General features: G+C 50.7%; 2 protein-coding genes across 6 annotated transcripts; one reads left to right on the top strand and one right to left on the bottom strand.

Moving 5' to 3' along the window:
• Nucleotides 1-355: 355 nt before the first annotated feature.
• On the top strand, nucleotides 356-7316 carry Slc39a13 (solute carrier family 39 member 13). Its single transcript, XM_051144095.1, has 9 exons — nucleotides 356-675; nucleotides 3250-3363; nucleotides 3635-3795; nucleotides 4705-4806; nucleotides 4907-4996; nucleotides 6313-6363; nucleotides 6552-6684; nucleotides 6818-6917; nucleotides 7014-7316. The coding sequence occupies exons 1-9, from the start codon at nucleotides 375-377 to the stop codon at nucleotides 7087-7089; spliced, it is 1128 nt and encodes a 375-aa protein (XP_051000052.1). The 5' UTR covers nucleotides 356-374; the 3' UTR covers nucleotides 7090-7316.
• Nucleotides 7317-10563: 3247 nt separating this feature from the next.
• On the bottom strand, nucleotides 10564-16735 carry Psmc3 (proteasome 26S subunit, ATPase 3). Of its 5 annotated transcripts, none has more exons than XM_051144093.1 (13): nucleotides 16601-16735; nucleotides 16430-16507; nucleotides 16090-16170; nucleotides 15401-15526; nucleotides 14746-14850; nucleotides 14596-14658; nucleotides 14239-14376; nucleotides 13318-13461; nucleotides 13078-13226; nucleotides 12122-12218; nucleotides 11834-11979; nucleotides 10848-10929; nucleotides 10564-10716 (listed from the first exon to the last, which is right to left on the bottom strand). In XM_051144093.1, exons 2-13 carry the CDS (start codon nucleotides 16502-16504, stop codon nucleotides 10606-10608), a joined length of 1317 nt encoding a protein of 438 aa, XP_051000050.1. In that variant the 5' UTR covers nucleotides 16505-16507; nucleotides 16601-16735; the 3' UTR covers nucleotides 10564-10605. The 5 variants fall into 5 exon arrangements, with proteins under 5 accessions (XP_051000050.1, XP_051000049.1, XP_051000051.1 ...); XM_051144092.1 differs by having other exon boundaries at nucleotides 16090-16173; nucleotides 16601-16734; XM_051144094.1 differs by having other exon boundaries at nucleotides 16090-16173; nucleotides 16606-16624.
• Nucleotides 16736-26301: the final 9566 nt, after the last annotated feature.

Here is a 26301-nt window from a genome sequence, read left to right as displayed (position 1 = left end):
GGCACATGCTGGCAGCCAAATCTCTCCTGGCAGCTTGAGGCACCCAGCAGGGATGGGCCCTCCGGTGGCTGAAGGAGCCAAGCCGGTGCCTCACCCAGTCATTAAGGAAAGTTTAGCCTCAGGCGGACACATTGACACATAGGCTGGAGCCAGCTCAGAAGGAAAAAATGTGTGGTCCATGGGAGACGTGTGGAAGGGCAGAGGAATCTCAGGGCACCTACCCTTGGGATTCTGTGTCCTCGGCAGAACGAGCAGGAGGGTGATGCTATGGGCAGTTGCAAGGTGGGAGGAGAAGCTGTGCTTCCTAAGTGGGTCCACGGTCCTGGGGGGGGGTCAACTCACATAAGCACTCTTTGTGTTTTCTAGCACCTGGCATGCCTGGATGTCCCTGTCCTGGCTGTGGTATGGCAAGCCAAAGGCTCCTCTTCCTCACTGTCCTTACCCTGGAGCTCCTGGGAAGGGTTGGAGGTTCCCAGCCAGCCCTCCGGAGCCTGGGGGCTGCAGCTGCCTGTCGCCTGGATGATAAAGAAAGCGAGTCCTGGGGGGCTCTGTTGAGTGGGGAGCAACTGGACACCTGGCTCTGCGCCCTCTTGGGCTCTCTCATGGTTGGGCTCAGTGGCGTTTTCCCCTTGCTGGTCATTCCCCTGGAGATGGGAACCGTGTTGCGCTCAGAAGGTGAGTGACCTTCAGTGGCCCTGAGGGTCACCAAGAAGGGTAGGAAATATGCTGCTTGCTCTTGGGAAATGCCAAGTCTTATGTACCAGGTACATTGTGTCTGGGGTGGAGAGCAGAGTCACCTTAGTCTGGTGGGCATAGGGTATGCATACTCATTTGTCCACTCGTCAATCTGTTTATTACTTCAATCAGCAAACATTCCCTAGACTCAGTATGAACAATGGCTGGCCATATGGCTACCACACTACCTGGGCAACGATCCTAGCTCTGCCACCCACCAACATGGCAAGTTGCTTAAACTCAGTCTGCCAGACGTTATAATAGGGACAGTAAGTCTGTGCATGGAGTTCAGTTTTAGTAGTAGAATGCTTGCCTAACATGTTCAGGGCCTGGGTTCAATCTCCAACACCTCCCAAAATGAAAATGGTGCTATTCCTAACTCGTGAGTTTTAGATGAAGCGCTTTGGAGGGTTGCCTGGGGCAGGAGAGGGGCAGGAGAGGGGCAGGTGTTTGCAACCTCTTGTTGAACCCTGGGTGCAGAGGTGAGAAGTGCTGCATCCCCTCCAGTTTTGGCTAATAGTGTAAAGGCTAGGGATGTAGCACAGTTGCCACTGTACTTGCCTAGTGTACCGGGGTTCAGTTCCTAGCACTGCATAAAACTAGATATGGGGGCTGGAGAGATGGCTCAGCGGTTAAGAGCACTGTCTGCTCTTCCAGAGGTCCTGAGTTCAATTCCCAGCAACCACATGGTGGCTCACAGCCATCTGTAATGAGATCTGATGCTCTCTTCTGGCCTGCATGTCTACATCAGATATATAGAAAATAAATCTTAAAAAAAAAAACAAAACTGGATATGGTAGCACACATGGAAAATCCCAGAATTTGGGCTGGAGAGGTGGCTCAGAGGTTAAGGGCATTGACTGCTCCTCCAGAGGTCCTGAGTAGTTCAATTCCCAGCAACCACATGGTGGCTCACAACCATCTATAGTGTGATCTGATGCCTTCTTCTGGCCTGCAGGTATACATGCAGGCAGAGTACTGTATACATAATAATCAATAAATCTTTCAGAGGGTTTCTCTGTGTAACATCCCTGGCTGTCCTGGACTCACCCTGTAGACCAGGCTGACCTCAAACTCACAGAGAGCTGCCTGCCTCTGCCTCCCAAGTGCTGGGATTAAAGGCGTGCACCACCACCGCCTGGCCAATAAATATTATAAACACGGGGGAAAAAAGAAAAGAAACTCCCAGAACTTGAGCGATGGCATAAAACTCAGAAGTTCAAAGTCGTCTTTAGCTATGTAGCTAGGTAGAGGCCAGCCTGAGCTACATGAAACCTTTTCTCAAAAAAGAAAAAGGTGGGGCTGGAGAGATGGCACAGCTAATTAAGAGTACATACTGCTCTTCCAGAAGGTCCAGGCCCCCTTCCTAGCACTCAGTTCAGGCAGCTCATGACTGTCTGTGACTAGAGCTCCAGCGAGGTCCTCTGGTCTTGGCAGGCACCTGCCCTCGTATAATACCAATAAGTAAAAGTAAGAATAATCTTAAATGAAAAAGAAAAAGAAAGGCCGGTAAAATGGCTCAGTGGTTAAAGGTGCTTGCCCTGCAGGCCTGGCCGACTGAGTTCATTCCTGAAACCCATGTAACACCCCACAAAGCTGTCCTCTGAGCTCCATATGTGTATCCATGCATCCATACTCACATGCATCATAAATAACAATGCAATGAGTGACTAAACAGAAAGGAACGCCCTTAGCCTTTTACCCTCTGCCAGGTTCAGGAACCATTCAGTGATACAGACAGGTCCTGGATGATGGTGCCTGTCTGGTGGTTGCTACCAGTTGTGATCAGAGCCCTCCAGGAGCCTGTCACGCCCACGCAGCAGGTGTCCCTCTTTAGACAGCCTACGGAGCGAGGTAGCTTTATGGTGGAATGCTCACCTGGTGTGTGTGAGGCCTGGTCAGGGCCTGTGCAAGACACGCTTCCAGTATTGGGGTTTGCATTTTACGAGTGGGAAGCATCTGCTCTCTGGCCAGCTTGGAAACAGCAGGGTCCCCACCAGCTGCATCTGTCCTCTAGACCTCAGTTGCTCTATCAACTGATAAGCTGAATATGGCTGTCATAGTATATTTCCAAGTCTGGACGTGCAAGCCAGCAAAAGTCCCCAAGTTTCTGTCAGTTTTCTAAGGATAGCACTAGCTGAGGAGAGAAATTCCAATTTAATGAACATTTGTTCTGTGCATTGTGGTTTAATTCTGACAAAATCCAATGCACACACAGGGAAACACCAGTTCTCAGAAATTATCTTTTGGGTGCCAGCAGATGGGTTGGAGAGCTGGACTTGCCAGGGCCCAAGCTTCTCTCTTACCCAATATGCAGTGTCAGTGCATCCACAGTGATTCGTCAAACTGTAGTATGTTCCCCCTCAGCATCCTGCCCTTGCTGGGCCTGTGGGGTCAGGAAGACCTGGAAGAGCAGTAGCCCAAATCCAGCTGTAGAAACTTGCAGTCTAGAAAGCCAGTAAGATGTGTGAACTGGGGAGCAGAGGCTCATGGACCTCGCGCCTCTGCTTGTAGCTGGAGCGTGGCGTCTGAAGCAGCTGCTCAGCTTCGCCTTAGGTGGACTCCTGGGCAATGTGTTTCTGCACCTGCTGCCAGAGGCCTGGGCCTACACCTGCAACATCAGCCCGGGTGAGTGAGACCCAGGGGCAGGATAGGCATACAGAGCTGGTGCCCATGCCCAGGGTGAGCCTAGGCCCTACCAGCTCTACAGGGTCTGGGAGAGGGATCCAGAAAAACTTGCCTGAGAGGGAAGGTCTAATTCCAATTCCCTGGCCCCTCTGGGAGTGTACTAGGGCCCAGCTGCTTGTTCAGCAGGTGCCCCCCCCCCTCCGTCCACCACAACCCCTCCAGCTCTGGACTAGCCCTGGTCTAGGCCCCATTCCTAATGGCTCCCTTCTAGCCACTGGCTTGGCATGGCCTGTTAGTGCTCCCTCTGCAGGTGGTGAAGGGCAGAGTCTGCAGCAGCAGCAGGACTTGGGCCTGTGGGTCATTGCTGGCTTCCTGACTTTCCTGGCATTGGAGAAGATGTTTCTGAATAACGAGAAGGAGGACCCCAACCAGGTGAGCCCCAAGACCCCGCCCGCCTGGATGTGTCAGCCAGGTGAGCCCCAAGACCCCGCCCGCCTGGATGTGTCAGCCAGGTGAGCCCCAAGACCCCGCCCCCCTGGATGTGTCAGCCAGGTGAGCCCCAAGACCCCGAACCTGGATATGTCAGCCAGGTGAGCCCCAAGACCCCACCTGCCTGGATATGTCAGCCAGGGGAGCCCCAAGCCCCCGAGCCTGGATATGTCAGCCAGGTGAGCCCCAAGCCCCCGAGCCTGGATGTCAGCCAGGTGAGCCCCAAGACCCCGAGCCTGGATGTGTCAGCCAGGTGAGCCCCAAGACCCCGAGCCTGGATATGTTAGGCCTTTTTTCTAAAGTAGTACCCAAAGCCTGAGGAAGCCCAGGATCTGAGTTAAGTCCCCCTCCTCCCCCGCAAGAATATCTCCAGGCTCTCTTCCCTGAGAGCTGAGGGAGAGCAGGCCAACTTCAGGAGATTCTTGGAGTGATAGCATTAGCCTCTGAAGTAGTTTGGGCCTATAGATCAGTGGTTCTCAACCTGGGGTCGAATGACCCTTTCATAGGGTTGCCAAAGACCATCAGCATATCAGACATTTATAACTCATAACAGTAGCAAAATTACAATTATGAAGTAGCAACAAAATAATTTTATGGTTGGGGGTAACCACAAAATGAACTGTATTGAGGGGTCACAGCATTAGGAAGGTTGAGGGACCCCTGTTACAGATGGATAGTGATGGCAGGGTGGGGTTGAGACCTGAGGAGTCTGGGGAGCCCAGCTTATGAATCAGCAAGGTCTAGCCAGGTCAAAGAGGTGATCCGTGTCTCTTGACCTTCTCACTCTTTTCTGTCTGCCTGTCTGAGTGGGGGGCATCTAATGTCTCCTCTCTCTCCTTCTTCTGGCTGTAGGCCCCCAGCAAAGACCCCACTGCTGCCGCGCTCAATGGAGGCCACTGTCTGGCCCAGCCGGCTGCAGAGCCCGGCCTGAGAGCCGTGGTCCGGAACCTCAAAGTGAGTGGCCCATGCGGGCCCCCTCCTGCAGCGGCAGAGCTGAATGGCCGGCTCAGCTCTGCCTGCCTGGCTCAGCTCGGCTTTCTCTCCCCTCATCCAGGTCAGTGGCTATCTCAACCTACTGGCCAACACCATAGACAACTTCACTCATGGGCTGGCTGTGGCTGCCAGCTTCCTTGTGAGCAAAAAGGTAAGGGGGCTGGGACGGTAGAGCTCTGGCATTTCTGGTGGGAATGACACCGATGTCTGCCCATTGGCTCAATCTCTGAAACTGAGTCTCTGCTCCTGCTTTTATAACAGTACCTTTGTGAAGCCGACCTTATCGTTCTCCTGGATGCTGTGTCTCATCATGGCTCCCTTCATCTTTTCTGTCCTCAAAGATGTTTTTATTTCCATGTGTGTGCTGGTGCCACACAGTTGTGTGTGTGCGTGTGGTCGTTTTTTGTTTGTTTTGGTTTTGGTTTTTCGAGGCAGGGTTTCTCTGTGTAGCCTTGGCTGTCCTGGGCTCGCTTTGTAGACCATGCTGACCTTGAACTCACAGCGATCCACCTGCTTCTGCCTCCTGAGTGCTGGATTACAGGCGTGTGCCACCACACCCGGTGCTGGTTGTGTGTTCTTGGAGGCCAAAAGATCCTTGAGCTGGATTTGGATCCCTGGTGCTGGAGTTAGAGGCAGTTATGGGCCCCCTAATGTGGGTGCTGGGAACGGAACTTGGGTCTCTAGAAGAGCAGTAAGCACTCTTAATCTGATTCCCTGACCTCCTTTGCACCTTTTGGCTCAGGCCTCTGCTCCTGTCAGCACTCATTTGGATGCCTTCAGCAAGCTCCTAGACTTGACCCTGCCCACTAGTAGGCTCTTGTTCCTTCACTTCCTACTGTCTTCTATGCTCTGGTCCCCAACACTAGCCACTCACTGTGCCCTCTGCCTGGAATTTTCTTCCTCTCACTCTTTTTATTTTATTATTGTTTTTCGAGACAGGATCTGTGTAGCCTTGGCTGTCCTGGATTCACTTTGTAGACCAGGCTGGCCTCTAACTCACAGCAATCCACCTGCCTCTGCCTCCCAAATGCTGGTATTAAAGGCATGTGCCACCACTCCTAGCCTTCCTCCCACTCTTGGAACAGCTGGCTCCTCATCCAGTTTTAAATGTACTTCCAAGAGGCATTTGGTGCGCTCATCCTCCAGCTAGGCGCCTGTCCGTACTCTTCGTCACAGCCCTGTTGCATGTGGAGCCACACAAGTGTTTTCTAATCTGTCTCTACCAAGCATGTCCAACCTGCAGCTTCGGGGCTGCATGTGTCCCGGTATGCTATGAATGCAGCCCAGCATGTCATGTTGCCGTGTTAGGCAGACTTGTTTCCTTGAGTCACTACTGTCTTTCCTATAGCTACAGTGTCTTGCCCAGAGCAGACTCAAAGCAGAACACATGTTTGTAGAGGGACTGGGTATGGGGGAAGCCTAGTAACCCAGTAAAGGCACCGTAGACTCAGACTCCCATCTCTACAGATTGGGCTTCTAACCACCATGGCCATCCTCCTGCATGAGATCCCCCATGAGGTAAGTGCCCAGAGTGTGGCCTTAGGGCCAGGGATCCCAAGGTTCCCATGCTTAGCATGGGTGTGGAACTTGTCCAGGGCTTTGGGTGGGGACATGGTTTCATTAGATCCTGGTCTAGGGGTGGGGTTGACAGAAGACTGGGTACTCATGTCATTTGGCGCTGGGTGAACATCTGGGCCTTTCCTCAGGTGGGTGACTTTGCTATCCTGCTCCGGGCTGGCTTTGACAGATGGACTGCAGCCAAGCTACAGTTCTCTACTGCCCTGGGAGGCCTTCTGGGGGCCTGCTTCGCCATCTGTACACAATCCCCAAAAGGAGTAGGTACGAGAGTGGTGGTACACAAAAGGTGCCAGCCAAACGGTGCCTCTACCCTACTGTCTGTCTGGTGTCCTCTCTAGGAGAGGGTGGGGCACATACAGCCCCCAGACTCACCCCCAGTTGATCCTCCCTACAGAGGAGACAGTAGTCTGGACCCTGCCCTTTACCTCTGGAGGATTTCTCTATATTGCCCTGGTGAACGTGTTGCCTGACCTATTGGAAGATGACGACCCATGGTGAGTGGCTTGGCAGGGTGACCACTGCTGGGGCCCAGGAGCACCTGCTGCCGCTGCCCTCCCAGTCACACACCCGAATCCCCCTTCTCCCAACAGGCACTCCTTGCAGCAGGTGCTGCTGCTCTGCTCAGGCATCGTGGTGATGGTACTGCTGTCATTCTTCGTTGAGTAACCATTGCTGACACCCCAGTCTGCATAGCAAGCAATAAGAGACTCCAGTTTGTTCTGTGATTGTGTGTGTGAGAGGCAGAGGGTGAATGCTAGAGCCAGCCTCTCACTGGACAGAGGGGTGTGTGGTGTGCATGTGCAGCCAGAAATGTGAGAGACCGACACTGTGATCCCTGTGTGCGGAGTCCAGAGCCCAACGTAGCACCTGTCTTGCCATCCCATTGTCATCTAGCACAGGCCTCAGGTCTCACAGAGAAAGATGCCATGGTGCCCATGGCTACAGAGGACCCCGAAGTTGTTCCTCCTGGGCCTCTAGCCCAAGAGAGTAATTAAACCTCTGCTCATATGTCTAGGCCCAAGCACCTTAGAGACAGAGGCTGCACAGCTTTCCTTTGCTGTCCATTCTCCTAGCCCTTCCCACAGCCAAAGAAAGGGGAGGTGGACGCTCTGTAGCCCCAGCCCCACTCAGCACTGATGTCCTACCCCTCCCCAGCACCAAGGAGGCAACAGCTCCAGGACTTCTTCCTAAGGGCTGCCAGCCTGGCCAGCTCACATTTCCCCAGCAAATGCACAGGCAGCTCCCACCACTTCCAGCTGCCAAACAGCAGTCTGCAAACCAGCAAGTAGTCCCAGGCTAGCAGTGTCCCAGTGCAGCTCTCCGGGATGCTCTTGCCAGCACAGGGTCCAGCAGCCATGCCCCAGGCAGGGGGACTGCGCCTCGCTGCCCTGCCCTGCTCAGGCCCCTGGTCCTCTGGGGTGGTGACGGCTCCGCGCTGTCAGTGCTCAGGAATGTGAACTGGGAGAATGCTGAAGCCATAATCCCCAACCATTTCCCTTGGCCGACGCCCAGGTACTCAGCTGGCTACTCTACAGCCAGACTCCAGCCCTGCTGCTCAACTGCGGGTGGTAGAGAAGCGGCCACTGAAGAATCTGAATGATTCCATAGCACTTATGCTGTGGTTCATCTCTATCTGTAAATACTTGTTCTGTAGATAGAAATAAATATTATCTAGACTGGCTGCTGCCTGTTCACATACTAGGGCAGTCAAGAAGAGCTCTTGCCAGGTCTGTTTGTTACACTTGCTGTGCATTTCAGGTGGTTTCTTACTTTCCTGACTTGTTAGCCTTTTATTCCAGTAATGTTTGGGCACCCACTTGAACCTTCATTATCATCAGTGATAATATGGCTATTTATTTCCCTGTTTCCCCTTAACAGTCTTTATCAAGGGAATAAAGCCACAAAATCATCTGCTTTGGCTTAAGTGAGGCTGTAAAGTTCATTTAAGAGAGCCAGGTGTGGTGTCACACAGTAATCTCAGCATCCAGGAATGGAGGCAGAAAAAAAATCTGGAATTAAAAGGCCACCCTAAACTACATGAAACCCCCAACTTGAAAAACAAGGAGGTATGCACCACCACACTCACCTTTAATCCCAGCACTCAGGAGGCAGAGGCAGGTGGATGCTGTGAGTTCGAAGGCAGCCTGGTCTGCAAAGCGAGTCCAGGACAGTCAAGGATACACAGAGAAACCCTGTCTCAAAAACAAGGAAAGGAAAGGGAGGCCACACTTGAGCCTTCCCACACCACCTACCCGCCAAATACAGGCAGGAGGAAAGGACTTTAACAAGCTCCATGCCTGGCTGAACTATTGTCGTCACACACCAGGGGGCACTGCTTCTCTAGCAGCAGCTGCGGGAAGAAGCTGCTCTACCCAGCTGACATGGCTAAGATAATTGTCCACGGACTGAAAGGTCCAAACCCAGTTGTCTTCCACGTCAGCAGGTGTTCACCAGGTGTGGTGTGAAACCCTGCTGGGACACGCCAAGCATTACTGTCCTCCATTGCACACTGCCCAAGGGATGTAGAAGGGCATCCTGATATATTGTGAGGAAGCAAGAAAAGGCGAGGGCGGTACCTGCGCATTCACTTGTTCCATGCCAAGGGCAAAGTCCATCTGGTTGGTAAGGAGGAGCGGGCACCTAGGTCCAGGCCAGAGGACAAGATTGGAAACATTTTGCCTGCTGCGCTCCTGGTGCAAGACGTAGTCAAACCATGATCAGCAGGCGGCGTGCAACACTCAGTAAAGCAACCCGTGTGGAGGGTAAGACAAGAATGGGCAAGGCGGCCCTGTGGAGCCGGGAGCCAGCCGTAGGCACGTCCACTTGGGAAGAAGAAAGAGGAAAGGGAAGGGGTGACAGGGAGCTCTTGCCCTTTTAGCAATAAAATGGGATTCTGAGGATTAACAACTTTGAAAGGCCATTCAGGGCTGTCAAAACCACCGGGAAGGCAGCGCAGTAGAAAGCTCAATGATGGCCAGGCACGTCTTTAGACCCAGCGCACCACGCGACTCTCAGAGGCCATCTGCCAACCCTGTCCACACAGAAAGCTCCAAGTTAGCCAAGACTACATAGACCTTGTCTGATTAAAACAAATGACTGATAGGTCTGAATCCCTGCTGTGCCACTTCATAATTGTTCAATTGCACCTGTAAATGAGGGCAGGCAGGCTAGTAAGATGATCTGTGGGTGAAAGTACTTACTGCACAGACTTGTCAATCTGAGTTCAGTCCCCAGAACCCAGGTAAAGGTGAAGAGAACTGACTCCACAAAGTTCTGATGGCCACATGTTTTAAGCACCCCCCCCACACACACACACACAGTAAAATACATGGACTCTCCAGTGGGTATCTTGATTAGCATTATGCATTAAGACCTGTACAGGAACTGCGGATGTATCTTACAGTTAGTTGGTAGAGTGCTTCCCTAACAGTTACTAATTCCTGGGTTCCATGCCAGCACCACATGAAACTGGGAATGCTGGGACGCACCTGTAACCTCAGCACTTGCTGCAGTTAGAGTAGCACTGGCAAGGCCACAGCAGGATGGAAGGTCAGGCCTGAATGGCTTTCAGACTGGGCCTCCATCAATGTTACTTCTGAGCCAGAAGAAATGAGCTGAAGGCACTAGGGGGCCAAGAACCAATTTTAGTTTGATAAAGTGGCCTAAGAACTAGAGCATCAAAATGCAAAATGGGGGCCGGGCGTGGTGGCGCACGCCTTTAATCCCAGCACTCGGGAGGCAGAGGCAGGCGGATCGCTGTGAGTTCGAGGCCAGCCTGGTCTACAAAGTGAGTCCAGAATGGCCAAGGCTACACAGAGAAATCCTGTCTCGAAAACCAAAAAAAAAAAAAAAAAGCAGGATGGGAAATTATAGCTGTTTCGGCTCTTCCTTCTGGAACTCTGAAAAGGTCAGAGCTGTGGCAATATACGGGAGAGGAGACTTAATGAGACTTTGGGCAGGGGGATTGGAGAAGACTCTAGGCAACAGCTGTGCCCTGCGCCTCCCTACCACAGGGCCTCACCCAGACAGCTGGTTTGGGGCCCATGGCTATCTATGGGATTTTTGAGGCTGTAGCCCCTCCATACATTCCACTCCCACCCAGAGCCCACGGAGGGTGAGAGACATATAGCAAGGAACAGAAAACACCTTTTATTATCAACAGCCCACAGAGCAGCGGTGTCCTTAGGCGTAGTACTGCAGATTGGCCTTCTTCTTGGCCTGCACCTCCAGGATGCCCTCCATGTAGTCCTCATGGGTAAGCTCCGTGGCACCCCTGCGCAGTGCGATCATACCCTGCAGCCAGGACACATATGATCTAGGGTGCCTCCTTGCACCCCGACCCAACATCCAAAGGCTTGGGCCCCTGACCTATCCAGGGAAAGGGCAAGGCTTAAACAGTCTGCCCACCCGCCCTGACCACTCACCGCCTCCACACACACGGCCTTGCACTGGGCCCCATTGAAGTCATCTGTGCAACGGGCCAGCTCCTCATAGTTTACATCAGGGCTGGAGAAAAGACAGATACCACAGAGCTCGGTCACTCACGGGGCAGGAACAGGAATGGGAAGATGTCCTACTATGTTCCCTTTGCTCAATAAAGTCAACTTCCTTTCTACTAGCAGCCAAGTCTTTACCCACTCTGACTTTTTCTCTCTGTATAAAACAAGGTGTAGGAAGTTAATGAGCTTAGACAAAGCTATTTATAGATCTCTGAGACGGCAGCCTTATAGAATCCTGCATCTGAGGTCCCAGTAAGCAAGTCTGCCTGAGGCCAGGAACAAGGGCCTGATGAAGCCCTGCACCAGCCAGCACAATGCAGCTGCCATATCTGCCTCATGTGCCAAGCACTGTGCATTAAGACATCAGCAGCTGGGCGTGGTGGCACACGCCTTTAATCCCAGCACTCGGGAGGCAGAGGCAGGCAGACCGCTGTGAGTTCGAGGCCAGCCTGGTCTACAAAGTGAGTCCAGGATGGCCAAAGCTACACAGAGAAACCCTATCTTGGTTGGGGGGTGGGGCAGGGGGAGGTAGGAAGGAGACATCAGCATGGCTAATTAATTCTCCAAGTGGAGTAATTATCCAAGTTTAAAATAACAACATACTTTAGAGGATTAGGCCATGTGCTGAAAAAGTTGTACAGATGTGAGCTCAGATCATCTGGTACCGGTTTGATTCCTAAGCCATGCTTGGGCTATGCCCACCTACTGGGATGTGGAGGTTCATGTGTCTTCAGATGACAGGAAGAGATGTACATGACTGAGTACCTCAGCACCCAGAAGGAGGGCACCACCTCAGGCAGTGGAGGAGAACCAAGCTATGTGCATGCACAGGAAGCGGAGGGTGATCAGAGGCCGGGGAACCGCAGTACAGGAGTGGTAAAGACTGAGTGTCCAATGCTGTCGTGGCTGACCTGACATTCATCTTCCGTGAGTGGATCTGCATGATCCTAGCTCGGGCCTCCTCGTTGGGCATCGGAAACTCAATCTTGCGGTCCAGGCGGCCTGAGCGGAGCAGGGCTGGATCCAGGATGTCCACCCTGTTAGTGGCTGCAATTACCTAAGGAAGAGGAGAAGCAGCAGCTGGAACTGAAGCCCTGGACACCCGCCCACAGGCACAAGCCATGGCAGTAGCAGGAGGCAGCCCAGGGTATGGGAAGACCAAGTCGGCCTGTCCACTAAGCTGCATTTTCCTTACTCACCTTGACTTGGGTGTTGGGCTGGAAGCCATCCAGCTGGTTCAGGAGCTCCAACATGGTCCTCTGCACCTCCCTGTCCCCTGCTTTTTCACTGTCGAAGCTGTGGTGCACAGGAGCCCGCGATGCCAGTGACATCACGGCATAAGCACAGGCTATTCCAACTTGTCCAGGGAAATGGTTGCCTCAACTTGAGGCTCCCAGCCCAGGGACTGGCACAGAGAAAGGTGTCACCAATAGTTAACTGCAGCATTCAAAGCTTGCAGAGGCTTCTGGGATCAGATGCTGGGCTGGTGACAAACAGTGAGCAGAAACAGCCAGGGCTAGGGCTGTGGTTCTGAGCAATGCATGATCCCACAGGATCAGGAGCCCAGGCAGCCAACCCCAGGAAAATTTGTACATAAAGTCCCAGTGAACAGGAAAGAGCTGGAAACCAATCTGGACACTGGGAGTGTGTCCAGGCTTGGGGATGGGAGCAGAGTGAGACTGGAAGGCCACATAAATCTACCATTTATGCTAAAGAGCAATGGTGTGACCTAGAAAGGGTTTTTTTGTTTTGTTTTGTTTTGTTTTTAAGTTTTCAACACAGGGTTTCTGTGTATCCTTGGCTGTCCTGGACTTACTTTGTAGACCAGGCTGGCCTCAAACTCACAGCGATCCACCTGCCTCTGCCTCCCAAGTGCTGGGATTAAAGGCGTGTGTCACCATGCCTGGCCCAAGGAAGGGTTTTTAAATAGGATCTCAGTGTGTGACAGACTTTGAAAACATGTGAGATAACCAGATTTCTTTTTTGAGAGCAAGGTGGTAGCTGTGAGAACTTAGGAAGCAGAAAAATAGAAGCATTACTAGTTGGGGAGAGGGAGGAGGAGGATAGGTAAGAGTTAGAAGTTAACACAGCTGGGAGATGAACTCCCACCCCACCCTGTTCTGAAAGCCCTTGGAAGTCCCTAGCACTCACTTACCGCTTGGTGCCAATGGCATCCAATTCATCTATGAAGATGATAGATGGTGCCTTCTCCTTGGCCAGGGCAAAAGCATCACGGACCAGCTTGGCACCATCTCCAATAAACATCTGTACCAGCTGAGGGCCCGCCAACTTCAAGAAGGTGGCCTGAGAGAAGGGATCAATCAGGCCAAAGGCAGAAGAGGCTCCAGCTTCCAGTCCCCCACGGCTTCCTTACCCCACCCCCACCCATACACACCTTGGTCTGAGCAGCACAGGCGCGGGCAAGCAGAGTCTTCCCGGTACCAGGTGGCCCATACATCAGCACTCCTTTTGGGGGCTGGATACCCAAGTTCTCAAACTTCTCTTTGTGGTTCATAGGCAGGACAATGGCCTCTACCAGCTGCCAGGAAGAAGTCCTGGGTGAGGGAGTGATGCCCTGAGGGGATCCCACAGCCCAAACCTCATCTGCAGCTCTCCTACTCTAATGACCGTCTTCTCTCCTTCCACAACAAAAAGACATGAAACTCTGCATTTCCCACTCTCAGGAGCTACTCTACAACAGCAGGCTGAGGACACTGGGCCAGCTGGGTACATGGCTCAGTGAGTAAGAGTACTTGCTGTGCAAGCATGAAGACCTGAGTTCAAATCTCTAGCTCCCTCGTAAAAATACAGGCCTATCAAATACAAGCAAGTGCTGTAGGGGCAGAGTCAGAAGGATGACTGTGGTTTGCTGGCCACTAGCCAAATTCCAGGTTGAGTGAGGGACCATGTCTCACAGGAAAAAGGTGGGAATGATATCAGACATTTTCTGTGTATATGTGCACCTACACACGCACTTACACCACACACACACACATGGATGAATGGACGTTTATACCATACACACACAGGGTGGATAGATGGAAGGAAGGAGAGAGGGAAAGCAGGAAAGAAGGAAGGCAGACACTGGGGACAAAAACAGGAACCTGAGTGGAGTTTTGCTCTGGCCCTTTCTATGGTCTTGAGCAACCCCTCCAGTCTCTGCATTCCAGGCTACTAGACTTGACACTGCCTTTTTTCTCTCCCTAAGCAACTACTCTACAAGGATAAGGGCACAGTAAAGGAATACAATGCAGTCAATTAGATGAAAACCGCAAAAGGCCGGCAAGGCTGCTGGCGGCGGTCATGCCTCCCTCACCTCCTGGATCTGCTTGTCCAGGCCCCCGATGTCGCTGTATTGCTCTGTGGGCCGCTCGTCCACCTCCATGGCCTTCACCCGAGAGTCATATTCTGTGGGCAGGGTCTCCAAGATGAGGTAGGAGTCTTTGTTCACACCCTGAGGAGAGAGCATGGAGCCTTTGCATTTGTCCCAGCTCTGCCTAATGGGACTGCGGGACAGTTATTTATCATATAAAAACAAAGCTGCAGGACTGGGAAAATGCAAGAATCAAAGAGGCTGCAGACAGACTCCCTGCAGCAGCAGCAAGCGCAGAGGCAGCAGGAACCCGCGGCGGTGCAGGCAGCTGGCTGGAGAGGCCTGCGCGGCGTCACTCACCACCAGGTCTCCTGGCTTAAGCTTCTCTGCATCCACCAACCCAATCACTGGCAGGAAGTACGTCTGCAGGAAAAGTCACAGGCAGGCTCAGCTACGCTGAAGCTCCCCAGTGTTGTCCCCTGCCTCCACCTACGACAGAGCCAGTCTTACTTGACGTGTAGAAGTTTTGATCACTGCACACTTGCCCTTCCTCTGCGAGTCCAGGTCAATATTGGCACCATCCTCCTCCTGGTCATTGGGATCAACATCCAGCAACTAAGAAGAAAAATATGCTCAGTCCCTTGACCTTCCCAGAGTTCCCCACGTTCACAGGCCCCACTTCACTCCTCAAACCAGCCTGCAGCTTAATAAGCTTACAGTGGATATGCGGGAGGGCTGATAAAAATATTTTTCTAGGGGCTGGAGAGATGGCTCAGAGGTTAAGAGCACTGTTTGCCCTTCCAAAGGTCCTGAGTTCAATTCCCAGCAACCACATGGTAGCTCACGGCCATCTGTAATGAGATCTGGCGGACAGGCGCACATGCGGGCAGAATACTGTATAAATAATAAATACATTAAAAAAAATATTTTTCTAGGCGCTGCTTCTTATGCAGAGTTCATGTGCCCCAGGGAGAAAAATAAATAAATAATAAAATAATTTAAAAAGGAAGGAAAAAAAAAGAAAAGAAAGAAAGGAGGAAGAAACCCATTAAACTTCTTAAGGTCTTTGCAGGCCTATGTCTAGGAAATAGATCTCTGTTCCTACAGGCACCATCCCAAGACCTCTCCAAGCCCCACTGATGCCTCCTCCTCCACACACACACACCTCAATGACATTGGAGACAAGGTATGGCAGGGTTTTGTTCACTTTGATTTTCTCACTGTTCTCTTTGATTTTGTCTTTCATGGCTTGAAGCTCATGGGTGACTCGTAACACTTCACTTTTCATGATCTGGGACAAGAGAAAACAAACATTCAGCCCTGATTCAGCTCGGGCCCTGTGAGGGACAAGGCCCACCCAACCGGCCTAACGCTTTCTGCAGGCCCAGCCCGGCTGTGTCCAAATTGCGTAAGTCAAGCAAGACAAGAGGCCATCGTGAAAACTTCCTGGTGAAGTGTGTGTGTGTGTGTGTGTGTGTGTGTGTGTGTGTGTGTGTGTGGTGTGTAGTGGGGGGAATCCCTCTCAGAGCCTCGGTTTCCTCGTCTGTAAAATGGAGATTTATTAAAAAGGATTCCGTTGTGTTCTGAAGTCCACAGGCTGGCCTGGCAGGAAGATCCCTGAGAAGCCTTTGAAGACCGCCCTGGGGAGGGAGATCTGCTAACTCCTGACCCCCCAACCATCCTGCTCCTTCTCCCCTTTTATAGTTTAGTTTTCTCTTTTCTTTCTTTGGTCCCAGGAGACACTGCCCAGGCCTCCTGCATCCTGCATCCTGCCAGAAAAGAAAGTAGAAGCGACTGGAGGCGGCGGGGCGAGTCTGGCTGGGACCCCGCTGCCTGCTGGAGCCGGGCGCCCACCTTGATCTCGCTGTCTAGCAGCCGTGTGCGCTGGATGATCTCTTCTGTGGACATCTTGAGCACCTCCTCCCCAATGCCATCCTGCTGTTTAAAGAAGGAAATAAGTACTTATGTGCTGTTACTCCGGGCTGCCATCCCGCGTTCCCACAGCCCCCTCGCCGACTGTTCCCGTGCCCCTAACAGCAGGATGAAGAAGCCGGGACTTTTGCTCACGACCCAAGCGGCTCTGCGCCCAGTCAGGGCCGGACCTAGATCCCAGCCACACCCTTCCCCACCCTCCATGAACGTCTCGCCCTACGGCCCAAACTCTGGGACGCCCCTCAGGTCTCCCAGCACTCACCTCAGACTCATCCCACACGGTCGCCATCTTCTCCTGCCGAGTCACTGGACTCTCGGGCGTCGGCAGCAGATTCATTTCCTGCATGAAAAGGCCGAAACTGGGAGTGCGCACGAGCTCCTGCGGGAGCCCAGCGCGGCCTTTCTCAACGCCTTCTCTCCGCCAGCGGCGAACCTCACCGGCGACTCCTGACTCGACAGAATTGCCCCCGTCTGTGGTGCCGAGCGAATCTGCCGCTCGAACTCCACGAACCAAACCGGGGCAGGGCCCGCCCCGTGGCTCGCCGGTTGCTCCGGTTTGTGCGAGAGCAAGGGGTGAGCCGCTATTGGCCGGCGCACGGGGCGGGACGGGGGCCTGGTGCATAACCGGAAGAGGCGGGAGAAAGGCGGGAGTCACGGGGTCTTTCGGGAAATGTAGTTTTACCCTGGCGGGTAACTGAAAAGGTGTTTGCACAGGTGCAGGTTCAATCTCAGGATTTGGGGCATCTTGGAATAGACCGCCAAATGTCGGGCGAAGTGGCGCATGGCTTTAGTCTCAGCACTCGGAAGGCTGAGGCAGGCGGATCTCTGAGTTCCAGGACAGCCAGAGCTACACAGGGGAAAAATCCTGTCTCAAAAATACCCTAAATAAATAAATAATAAAATGTCACTGCCTCCCCAACACATCCAACCTTTACAAAGAACCAGAAAAGGGGCCTGTGATACCGCCCTAGGCCACATTTTTATTTACAACTATGTTCAAACTGGCCACCCAGCATTACGGAAAAATATTAAGCATTTTTAAATTTTATCGTGTGTGTGTGTGTGTGTGTGTGTGTGACATTGTGTGGGTCAGATGCCTATGGAGGCCAGAGGTTGACATCAAGTCTTCTACCACTATGCCTTGTGTACTGTGGCAAGCTCTCTTGCTGAACTTGCAACTCACCAGTTTGGTTGTTAGGTAATCCAACTTGCATGAGGAGCCCATCTTTGTCTCCCAAGTGCTCGGATTAGCATTTACATGGGTGAGGGGGAGCCATCTCAATTCTTTTTTTTGCTTTTGTTTTTGTTTTTGTTTTTCAAGACAGGGTTTCTATACTTGGCTGTTTTGGCCTCACTTTGTAGACCAGGCTGACCTCGAACTCACAGCGATCCACCTGCCTCTGCCTCCCAAGTGCTGGGATTAGAGGCGTGCGCACCCACGCCCGGCTTCAATTCTAATGTTCCTAATATTTTGGAAGGAAGTGATGAACTCACTGAGCCACCTCTCCAGCTGCATAACATTAATCAAATTTTAAAACAGACAAATTGGAGCTGGAGAGGTGGCTCAGAGGTTAAGAGCACTGGTTGCTCTTCCAGAGGTCCTGAGTTCAATTCTCAGCAACCACATGGTGGCTCACAACCATCTATGGTGAGATCTGGTGCCCTCTTCTGACACACAGGCATACATACAGGCAAAACAGTGTATACATAATAAATGAATCTTTTTTTAAAAGGAGAAAAATTGGCTGGCCATCGTGGCACAGCCCTTTAAGTCAGCACTAGGGAGGCTGAGGAAGGCAGATCTCTGTTTGCTGGAGGCCAGCCTGATATACATAAGGAGTTTGCCTCCAGGCAGTTTACAAAGACATGAACTCCAGTTTCAGGGGATCCAACAGCCTTTTCTGGCTTCTTCAGACACTGAAGGTATATGGTGCACATAGATTCACACAAGTACGCGTGCGCGCGCGCACACACACACACACACACACACATTAAATAAATACACAGAAACTTTTTTTTTTACTTTTTATTATTTTTTTAAAAATAATTTACTTTTATTGTATGTGCATTGGTGTTTTGCCTGCATGTATGTCTGTGTGAGGGTATCAGATCTTGCAGTTACAGACAGTTGTGAGCCGCCATGTGGGTGCTGGGAATTGAACCCGGGTCCTTTGGAAGAGCAGGTAGTGCTCTTAACAGCTGAGCCATCTCTCCAGCCCCCCAGAAACTTTTAAAAAGAGAAACTCCAGGCCAGGCAGAGGTGGCACAGGTCTTTTATGTTAGCATTCAGGAAGCAGAGGTAGGTGGATCTCTGAGTTCAAGGTGAACCTGGTCTATAGAGTGAGTCAGGAAAGCTAGGGCTACACAGAAAAACCCTTTCAAAAAAAAAAGGGGGGGGGACTGCCAAACATAATGGCACACACGTGTAATCACAGGCACTGGGACGCTGTGGCAGGATTGCTGCCTATTGGAGGGCAGCTTGTGCTACAGTTAACTTCTAGGCATCTTGACTACAGTGTCTTAAACAAACAAAAAGAGCCTAACAAAACCTAGACAAATCATTGCTTGTACTAATGCTAATGCAGATCCAGTTGTCCACATAGGAAGAGCTCAGCTGACGATGCCTGTGCAGTTTAAAAACACAACCCAGCTGGGCGTGGTAGCATCGGTCTCTGTGAGTTCGAGGCCAGCCTGGTCAACAAAGTGAGTCCAGGACAGCCAAAGCTACACGGAGACACCCTGTCTCAAAAATCAAAACCAGGCCGGGCATGGTGGCTCACGCCTTTAATCCCAGCACTCGGAGGCAGAGGCAGGCGGATCGCTCTGAGTTCAAGGCCAGCCTGGTCTACAAAGTGAGTTCAGGACAGCCAAGGCTACACAGAGAAACCCTGTCTCGAGAAAAAAAAAAAATCAAAACCAAACCAAACAAAAAGAAAAACATAGCACAGGTCTGTGGTGTTCTGTGTTCATAGTGACCATGGTGAGCAGGGCAGGTCTCCTTTGAAGATTTACTTTTGAGTATGAAGGTTTTGCCTGCATGTATGTCTGTGAACCACAAGTATCCAGTGTCCATGAAGGGCAGAAGAGGGCATCCGATCCCCTGGAGCTACAGTTAGAGGCACTGTAAGTAGCCATATGGGTGCTGGGAACCAAACACAAGTCCGATGCAAGGACAGCAGGTTCCCTTAACCCTGAGCCACCTCTCCAGCCTCTGTTTTGAACAGCAGAAGACTGGTTTGTCGCACTTTCGTCTGTTGCTCAAGAGGCTCTCTCATTAGTTTGAGAGGGGTCCTGGGTCCCTGTATTATTGTTATCTTCCTGGAAGTCATATGTACTATCTAAAGCTGGGGGGTATTTGCACAGTGGTCGCCTTGGAATATAGCTGAAGCAGAACTTCCTCTCTTCGGGCATCAGCATTTGTAGTTGCTCTCTCAGACGGACAAAAGCCCCTCTGTGGCTTGTTACTCTGTCCTTTCCAATGCTCTGCCCTGTGGACAGCCTCTTGCCACTTTTAGATAAGCATGGGGTGGGGGGACGGTGGCTCAGAGGGCTTGGATGACATTCCCGGGGTCATTGAGTGAACCCACTGTCAGTCCTGGGCCTACTGACGTTGGTTTTCTACACTCAGCTGGGATCAGCGGCACGCCCAGGAGTTTGGGGGACAGCCTGAGAACTGCAGAAAAACTTTATCTCAAATGAGAGTAAAGAAAAAGGGTGGGTGAGAACTTGGGAGATGGCTTACAGGTAAAACGCATACGGTGCAAGTGTCGGGGCCTGAGTTTGGGTCGTCCAGTATGCGTGTAAAAAGCTAGATGTCAGCCGGGCGTGGTGGCGCACGCCTATAATCCCAGCACTCGGGAGGCAGAGGCAGGTGGATCGCTGTGAGTTCGAGGCCAGCCTGGCCTACAAAGCGGGTCCAGGATAGCCAAGGCTACATAGAGAAACCCTGTCTCGAAAAACCAAAAAAAAAAAAAAAAAAAAGCTAGATGTCACGGTATGTGCCTGCAATTAGGGAGAGGCTGGGAGTGAGCAAACAGGCAGATCCCGGGGGCGGGGGGGGGGGGGGGGGGGGGGGGGGGGGGTGGGCGTGAGGAGGCAGGAGGGGATTACTCAACAGTCAGTGTAGCCTAAACAAGGTTACAAGTGAAAGACCCTGTCTCAGAGGGTGAAGGGAGACAGAAAAGGAAGATACCCTATTTACACCTATATCATTAACACAAAAACACACATATGTGTTTACACCCACACACAGATGTGCACATAGGACACACACAGAAGGAAAGGTGGGAAAGGATGAGAGACTCCACCCCATTTGATGTTTTAAAGGCCTTGTAGACTGGATTTCTCATTATGAAGACTGGCAGGGTTGGTCATTTTCCTTGAGAGCACAGGAATAATTATGTCTTGGGGGAGATGGGAAAGAAAGACCATTTAAGAACACTGTGGTGCTGAGGACTTATCGGAGGAGCATCCCAGCAGGAAGCTGAGATTCTGAGGATGGCCTCACAGAGGAAGAAACTATTCGAGCTTGGGGCCTCAGTTTCTTCTAGGCCTTTAAAGGATAAAAAAGCCCAGAACAAGGGAGGAAGGAGGCGCTGGAGTTGACACATTGGTGCCAATGGATGCTGGAGCCAGCAGGGGTGAGGAAGAGCTGGGCAGTTCCATTCTAACTCACCCTGGGCTACTGGGAAAGGGAAAGCAGAAGCTGGTCAAGTGTCCTTTGTCGGCTCTGGTCTCCTTGTACTGATCAGAGTTGCGGTGACAGTGAAGCAATGTTGGGTGTTCTCTGAGAACAGTAAGAAAGTGTATGTTTTTCTACGACAGCCCTAGGCTGGGGGGAGATCCACCCCTTTTAATCTGTTCTCCAAGGAGTATCTAGAGACATCAGACTCAAGCTAGATGTGGTTATGGCGCACCCACTGAGGAGGAGGAGAACAAGAACAAAGCCTTCTCTTCAGATCAAGACTCAAGTCCCCGTCCCTGACCACATCTGGCCCACATGCCACATCGTTTGTTTGTTTGTTTGGTTTCGGTTTTCGAGACAGGATTTCTCAGTGTAATGGCCCTGGCTGTCCTGGAACTCTCTTTGTAGACCAGGCTCGCCTCAAACTCACAGAGATCCACCTGCCTCTGCCTCCTGAGTGCTGGGATGAAAGGCTTGCACCACCACACCCAGCCCACTTACCACATCTGCTCTTTGTTTGGTGTATCAGACCCCCAATGACTCCTCCCACATCTGGGTTTCTACTCCTCCTGTAACTCATGTCCCCACTGGGTATCAGTGAGCTCTCATGGTCTTTACATCAGCCCCAAAGCCTCACTGAGCCTCAAAGACTAGTCAAGTCCTACTCTGTTTCCCACGTTCTCCAAGCTTCCCCTATGGGACACTAACCAGGCACATATATCTGTGTGACAATTTGGTTGTTTGTCTTCTCTGTGTCAAACCCCCTAAGTACACATGTCCAAGTATTTACACAAGAGCCCAGGAGAAAGCCCAAGCCACAGAACCTATTCTCTTCCCCACCCCTTTAAGAGAAGACCTCACTATGTAGACCAACCAGGTTGCCCCTGAACTCACAGAGATCCAACTGCTTTGTCTCCTAAGTGCTGAGATTTTTATTCTTATCTTTGTTTTTTAAAAAGATTTTATTTATTTATTTTATGTATATGAGTGCTCTATCTGACCGTACACCTGCATGCCGAAAGAGAGCATCAGATCCCAGTATAGATGGTTGTGAGCCATTATGTGGTTACTGTGAATTTAACTCAGGACCTCTGGAAAAGTAGACAGTGCTCCTAACCGCTGAGCCATCTCTCCAGCCCCTTTTGTTTTTTGTTTTTGTTTTTTAAAGACGTATTTATTTATTATTTATACAGTGTTCTGCTTGCATGTACCTGCACACCAGAAGAGGGCACCAGATCACATTACAGATGGTGTGAGTCACCATGTGGTTGCTGGGAATTGAACTCAGGACCTTTGGAAGAGCAGACAGTGCTCTTAATCTCTGAGCCATCTTTCCAGGCTTTTTTTTTTTTTTTTTTTTTGAGACAGGGTTTCTCTGTGTAGCCTTGGATGTCTGTCCTGGACTCACTTTGTAGACAGGCTGGCCTTGAACTCACAGCAATCCACCTGCCTCTGCCTCTCAAGTGCTGGGATTATCTGAGTGCTAAGATTAAAGGCTCACCACTGGCTGAATTTGTGTGTGTGTGTGTGTGTGTGTGTGTGTGTGTGTGTGTGTGTGTGTGTGTGTGTGTGTGTGTGTGCGCGCCTCACATCCCAGGCTGGCTATGAATTCACCGTAGCTCTGGATGACCTGAATTGTTACCTCCTCCATCTGAAAGTCGCACTCTACCAATTCACCAACATCCCCAACAGTCGCTTGCAATCAGTTTGCAATATTTGGCACCTGCCACATGAGCCTATTCCCTAATATCTGTCCCTCTGCTGGGACACACCCACACACTCTCCCTTCCTGTTTCTGGGTAAGGTTTCCCAAAACTTACCATTTTGAAAAACTCTTTATTTTGAAAAAAATGTAAAACATACAAAAGGTTGAAAGAACAAACAAGAAAACCTCTATACCTTTCATTTAGATTCCTCCATCTGTAACATTTGCTGTGTGTGTGTGTGTGTGTGTGTGTGTGTGTGTGTGTGTGTGTGTGTGTGTGTGTTTAGACAAGATCTCCCATTATACCCCCATGCTGCCAGTGTGGAAGCATCCGAGCCAGTTGTCTTGTCCCTTGTCTGTTCTCTACATAGCAACCAGTGGAATTCCTTTGAAACTGCGCAGATCATGTCACTCTGCCTAACCTCACAGCAGCTGCCTGTCCCTGAGTAAAAGCCCAAATTCTTAGGGCAGACTCCAAAGCCCTGTGTGCTTGCACTCCCCAGTCTCCCTAGCTCTAGGCCATGGTGAAGAGCCCCCTTGCTGTCCCCCATGACCATAGCAAGCAAGCCCCTGGTCCATTTTCCTAGAATGTCCTTTACTGATAGTTTTGCTGCTTGACCCCATATTATTTTTAATCTTTCCTTCTCCTTTAATATTTCTTTTAAGTGAATGTGCCACCATGCCCAGCTGGCCCTTTTATTTTTAAAGTGAAGATATGGGATATATCTTGGAATTCCCAGTCTGAAGTAATTTTCTCCTTCTTGAGGAGCTGGGACTACAGGTGTGCCATCATGTCTGGGTTACAGATATATGTTTATATGTGTGTATGTGTCTATAATTCTAGGTGTACATATAAGTACATATATAATATTTAAAACAACCTCAAACTTCCAGAAAGCTTATAATAAATATAACACTATTAACTTCTCTTTTGCAGGGAGGGCAGTTTTCAAGTCAGGGTTTCTCTGTGTAGCCCGGCTGTCCTGAAACTCACTCTATAGACCAGGATGGCCTCAAACTTAGAGATCCACCTGCCTCTACCTCTTGAGTGCTGGAACTAAAGGCATGAGCTGCCTCCACCACACCAGCCTTGTCAAAAAAAAAATTACCCAAGGGGCAAGATTGCTCAGCAAATAAAGGCACTTGCTACCAAGCCTAATGACCTGAGTCTGACCCCCAGGACCCAAATGATGGAATTAGAGATTGACTCCCTTTAAGTTGTCCTCTTACCTCCATGTAGTAAGGTTTACAGGAGAGCAAGACCACCAGAGAGATGCACTAAGGCCAAAGAATGAAGCTTTATTGAGGTACAAGCTGCCAGGCTGTCTCTGAGAGAAGGGAGAGCAGCCCTGCCACAAGGGAGGGTGGGCTTTTACAGGATGGTTTCAGTTGGGCTGGAGAGTGGCAGGAGAGCATTAAGGGGGAAGGGACGTACATGCTGCAAACAAGCTGCTGTAAATGAACAAATATTTATTATGCATCAGCTGAGTCTAAGAACTGTGTTAGGAGCCGGGTGGTGGCGGAGCACGCCTTTAATCCCAGCACCTGGGAGGCAGAGGCAGGCAGATCTCTGTGAGTTCGAGGCCAGCCTGGTCTACAAAGTGAGTCCAGGACAGGCAAGGTTACACAGAAAAACCCTGTCTGGAAAAAAACAAAACAAAAACAAAGAGACTAGGCTCTATTTAATTAGCCTATTACACAATGCCGAGCAATCATGACTCCATCCTAACCCTCCAAGCTAGTATAGCTTCTTTCCATTCTGATTTCCAACTTTATACTTACTTTTTATTCACACCCTAGGTCTGGCTCATTCCTCCTGGTGCTTCCTAGTCCTTCCTGCTTTTTCCTCCCCTCACTGAAACAGGATGTCCCACCCCATTCCCTATTATTGTACAGCATTGGCTAGCTGGCTTTTATTGACAATACAGAGCTCACGCCTTTAATCCCAGCACCTGGGAGGCAGAGGCAGGCTGATTTCTGTGCGTGTCCAAAGCCTGGTCTACAAAGTGAGTCCAGAACAGCCAGGGCTAAACACGGAGAAACCCTGTCTCAAAAAACCAAAACCAAAACAAGACAACACAGAGAACAAATGGTGATATGTTTAAGCAAACTTAGAAACAGATATTTAGAGTAAATATCACAATGCAATGTCTGGATTGAAGCCAGATAGAGGAGTAGAAAAATCAGCATTGAGTGAACAAGGGTAAACTGTACACACTCCACAGGAACATTTTGCCAACAGGTGTGTGTGTGTGTGTGTGTGTGTGTGTGTGTGTGTGTGTGTGTGTGTCTGTGTACATGGAGACCAGAAGTGGTGCTAGATCCCTTATAGCTGGGGTAACATGGAGTTGTGAGCTGCCAAACTCTGGCCTTCTGCAAGAGCAGTATGTGATCTTAACTACCGAGCCACCTATCTCCAGGCCCTAGCTATATTTTCTGAAATCCATGAGTTCACACTTGATGAGTACAAAATAAAAAATCTTTTCAAAGATTTATCATGTATTCTTTATACAGTGTTCTGCCTGCGTGCCACAAGAGGGCACCAGATCTCATTATAGATGGTTATGAGCCACCATGTGGTTGCTGGGACTTGAACTCAGGACCTCTGGAAGAGCAGCCAGGGTTCTTTTTTTTTTTTTTGGTTTTGATTTTGGTTTTTGAAGACAGGGTTTCTCTATGTAGCCTTGGCTGTCCTGGATTCACTTTTGTAGACCAGGCTGGCCTCGAACTCACAGAGATCTACTTGCCTCTGCCTCCCAAGAAAGGGGTGTGCTACCATGCCCAACTAGGCAATGTTCTTAACCTCTGAGCCATCTCTGCAGCCCCCAAAATACAATTTAATACAAAACTACTGTGTCTATTCTATTTTTCTCCTTTTCCAAATTTCTAATTATTTTCCTTAATATAATTACTTATGTCAATCCTTTTTTTGTTTACTTGTTTGTTTGTTTGTTTGTTTGCTTTTTGAGACAGGGTTTCACTGTGTAGCCTTGGCTGTCCTGGACTCACTATGTCGACCAGGCTGGCCTCGAACTCACAGAAATCCACCTGCCTCTGCCTCCCGAATGCTGGGATTAAAGGCGTGTTTACTTGTTTTTTGTTTGGTTGGTTTTGGTTTTTTCAAGACAGGGCTTCTCTGTCTAACAGCTCTGGCTGACCTGGAACTCGTCCTGTAGTCCATGCTGGCCTCGAACTCACACCACCACCACCCGGCTTGTTTTTGTTTTTTGAGACAGGGTTTCTCTGTCTCAACCCTGACTATTCTGGAACTCACTCTGTAGACCAGGCTGTCCTTCAAACTCATAGACATCCACTGACTTCTGCCTTCAGAGTGCTGGGATTAAAGATGTGCGCCACCACTGCCCACTTGCCAACCCTTCTTTACACATCATGGGGATGGCTGAGCAACATCCAGTCATTCCCAGCATACACACACAAAGCTGAGTGTGACAGCACTTGTAAGCCTGGCACTCTGGAACAAGGTGGAGGGTATGAGGGATGTGAGGGGGAAGACAGATAGCTCCCTGGAGCTCACTAGTCAAGGCGGCCTGCCTAGCTGGTTTTGCTAAGTCTCTGGTCCCAGTCAGAGACTGTCTCATCCAGAGGCTAGGAATGCTTGTGTTCTGACAGGAGAGAGGCCACTGCACTCACAGACTCACCTGTGCAAGCCTGCACACGGTCAAGCCAGGGGAAACTCCAGCACAGGTGGAGGAGGAAAAGCTCATGAGCACCCGCCCCTATCTGA

The sequence above is a fragment of the Acomys russatus genome, chromosome 4 (assembly GCF_903995435.1).
Source record: "Acomys russatus chromosome 4, mAcoRus1.1, whole genome shotgun sequence".
In the NCBI taxonomy this organism is placed as follows: Eukaryota; Metazoa; Chordata; class Mammalia; order Rodentia; family Muridae; genus Acomys; species Acomys russatus.
Note: the sequence above shows the minus strand (reverse complement) of the source record. Positions and strands in the feature narration are given on the sequence as shown.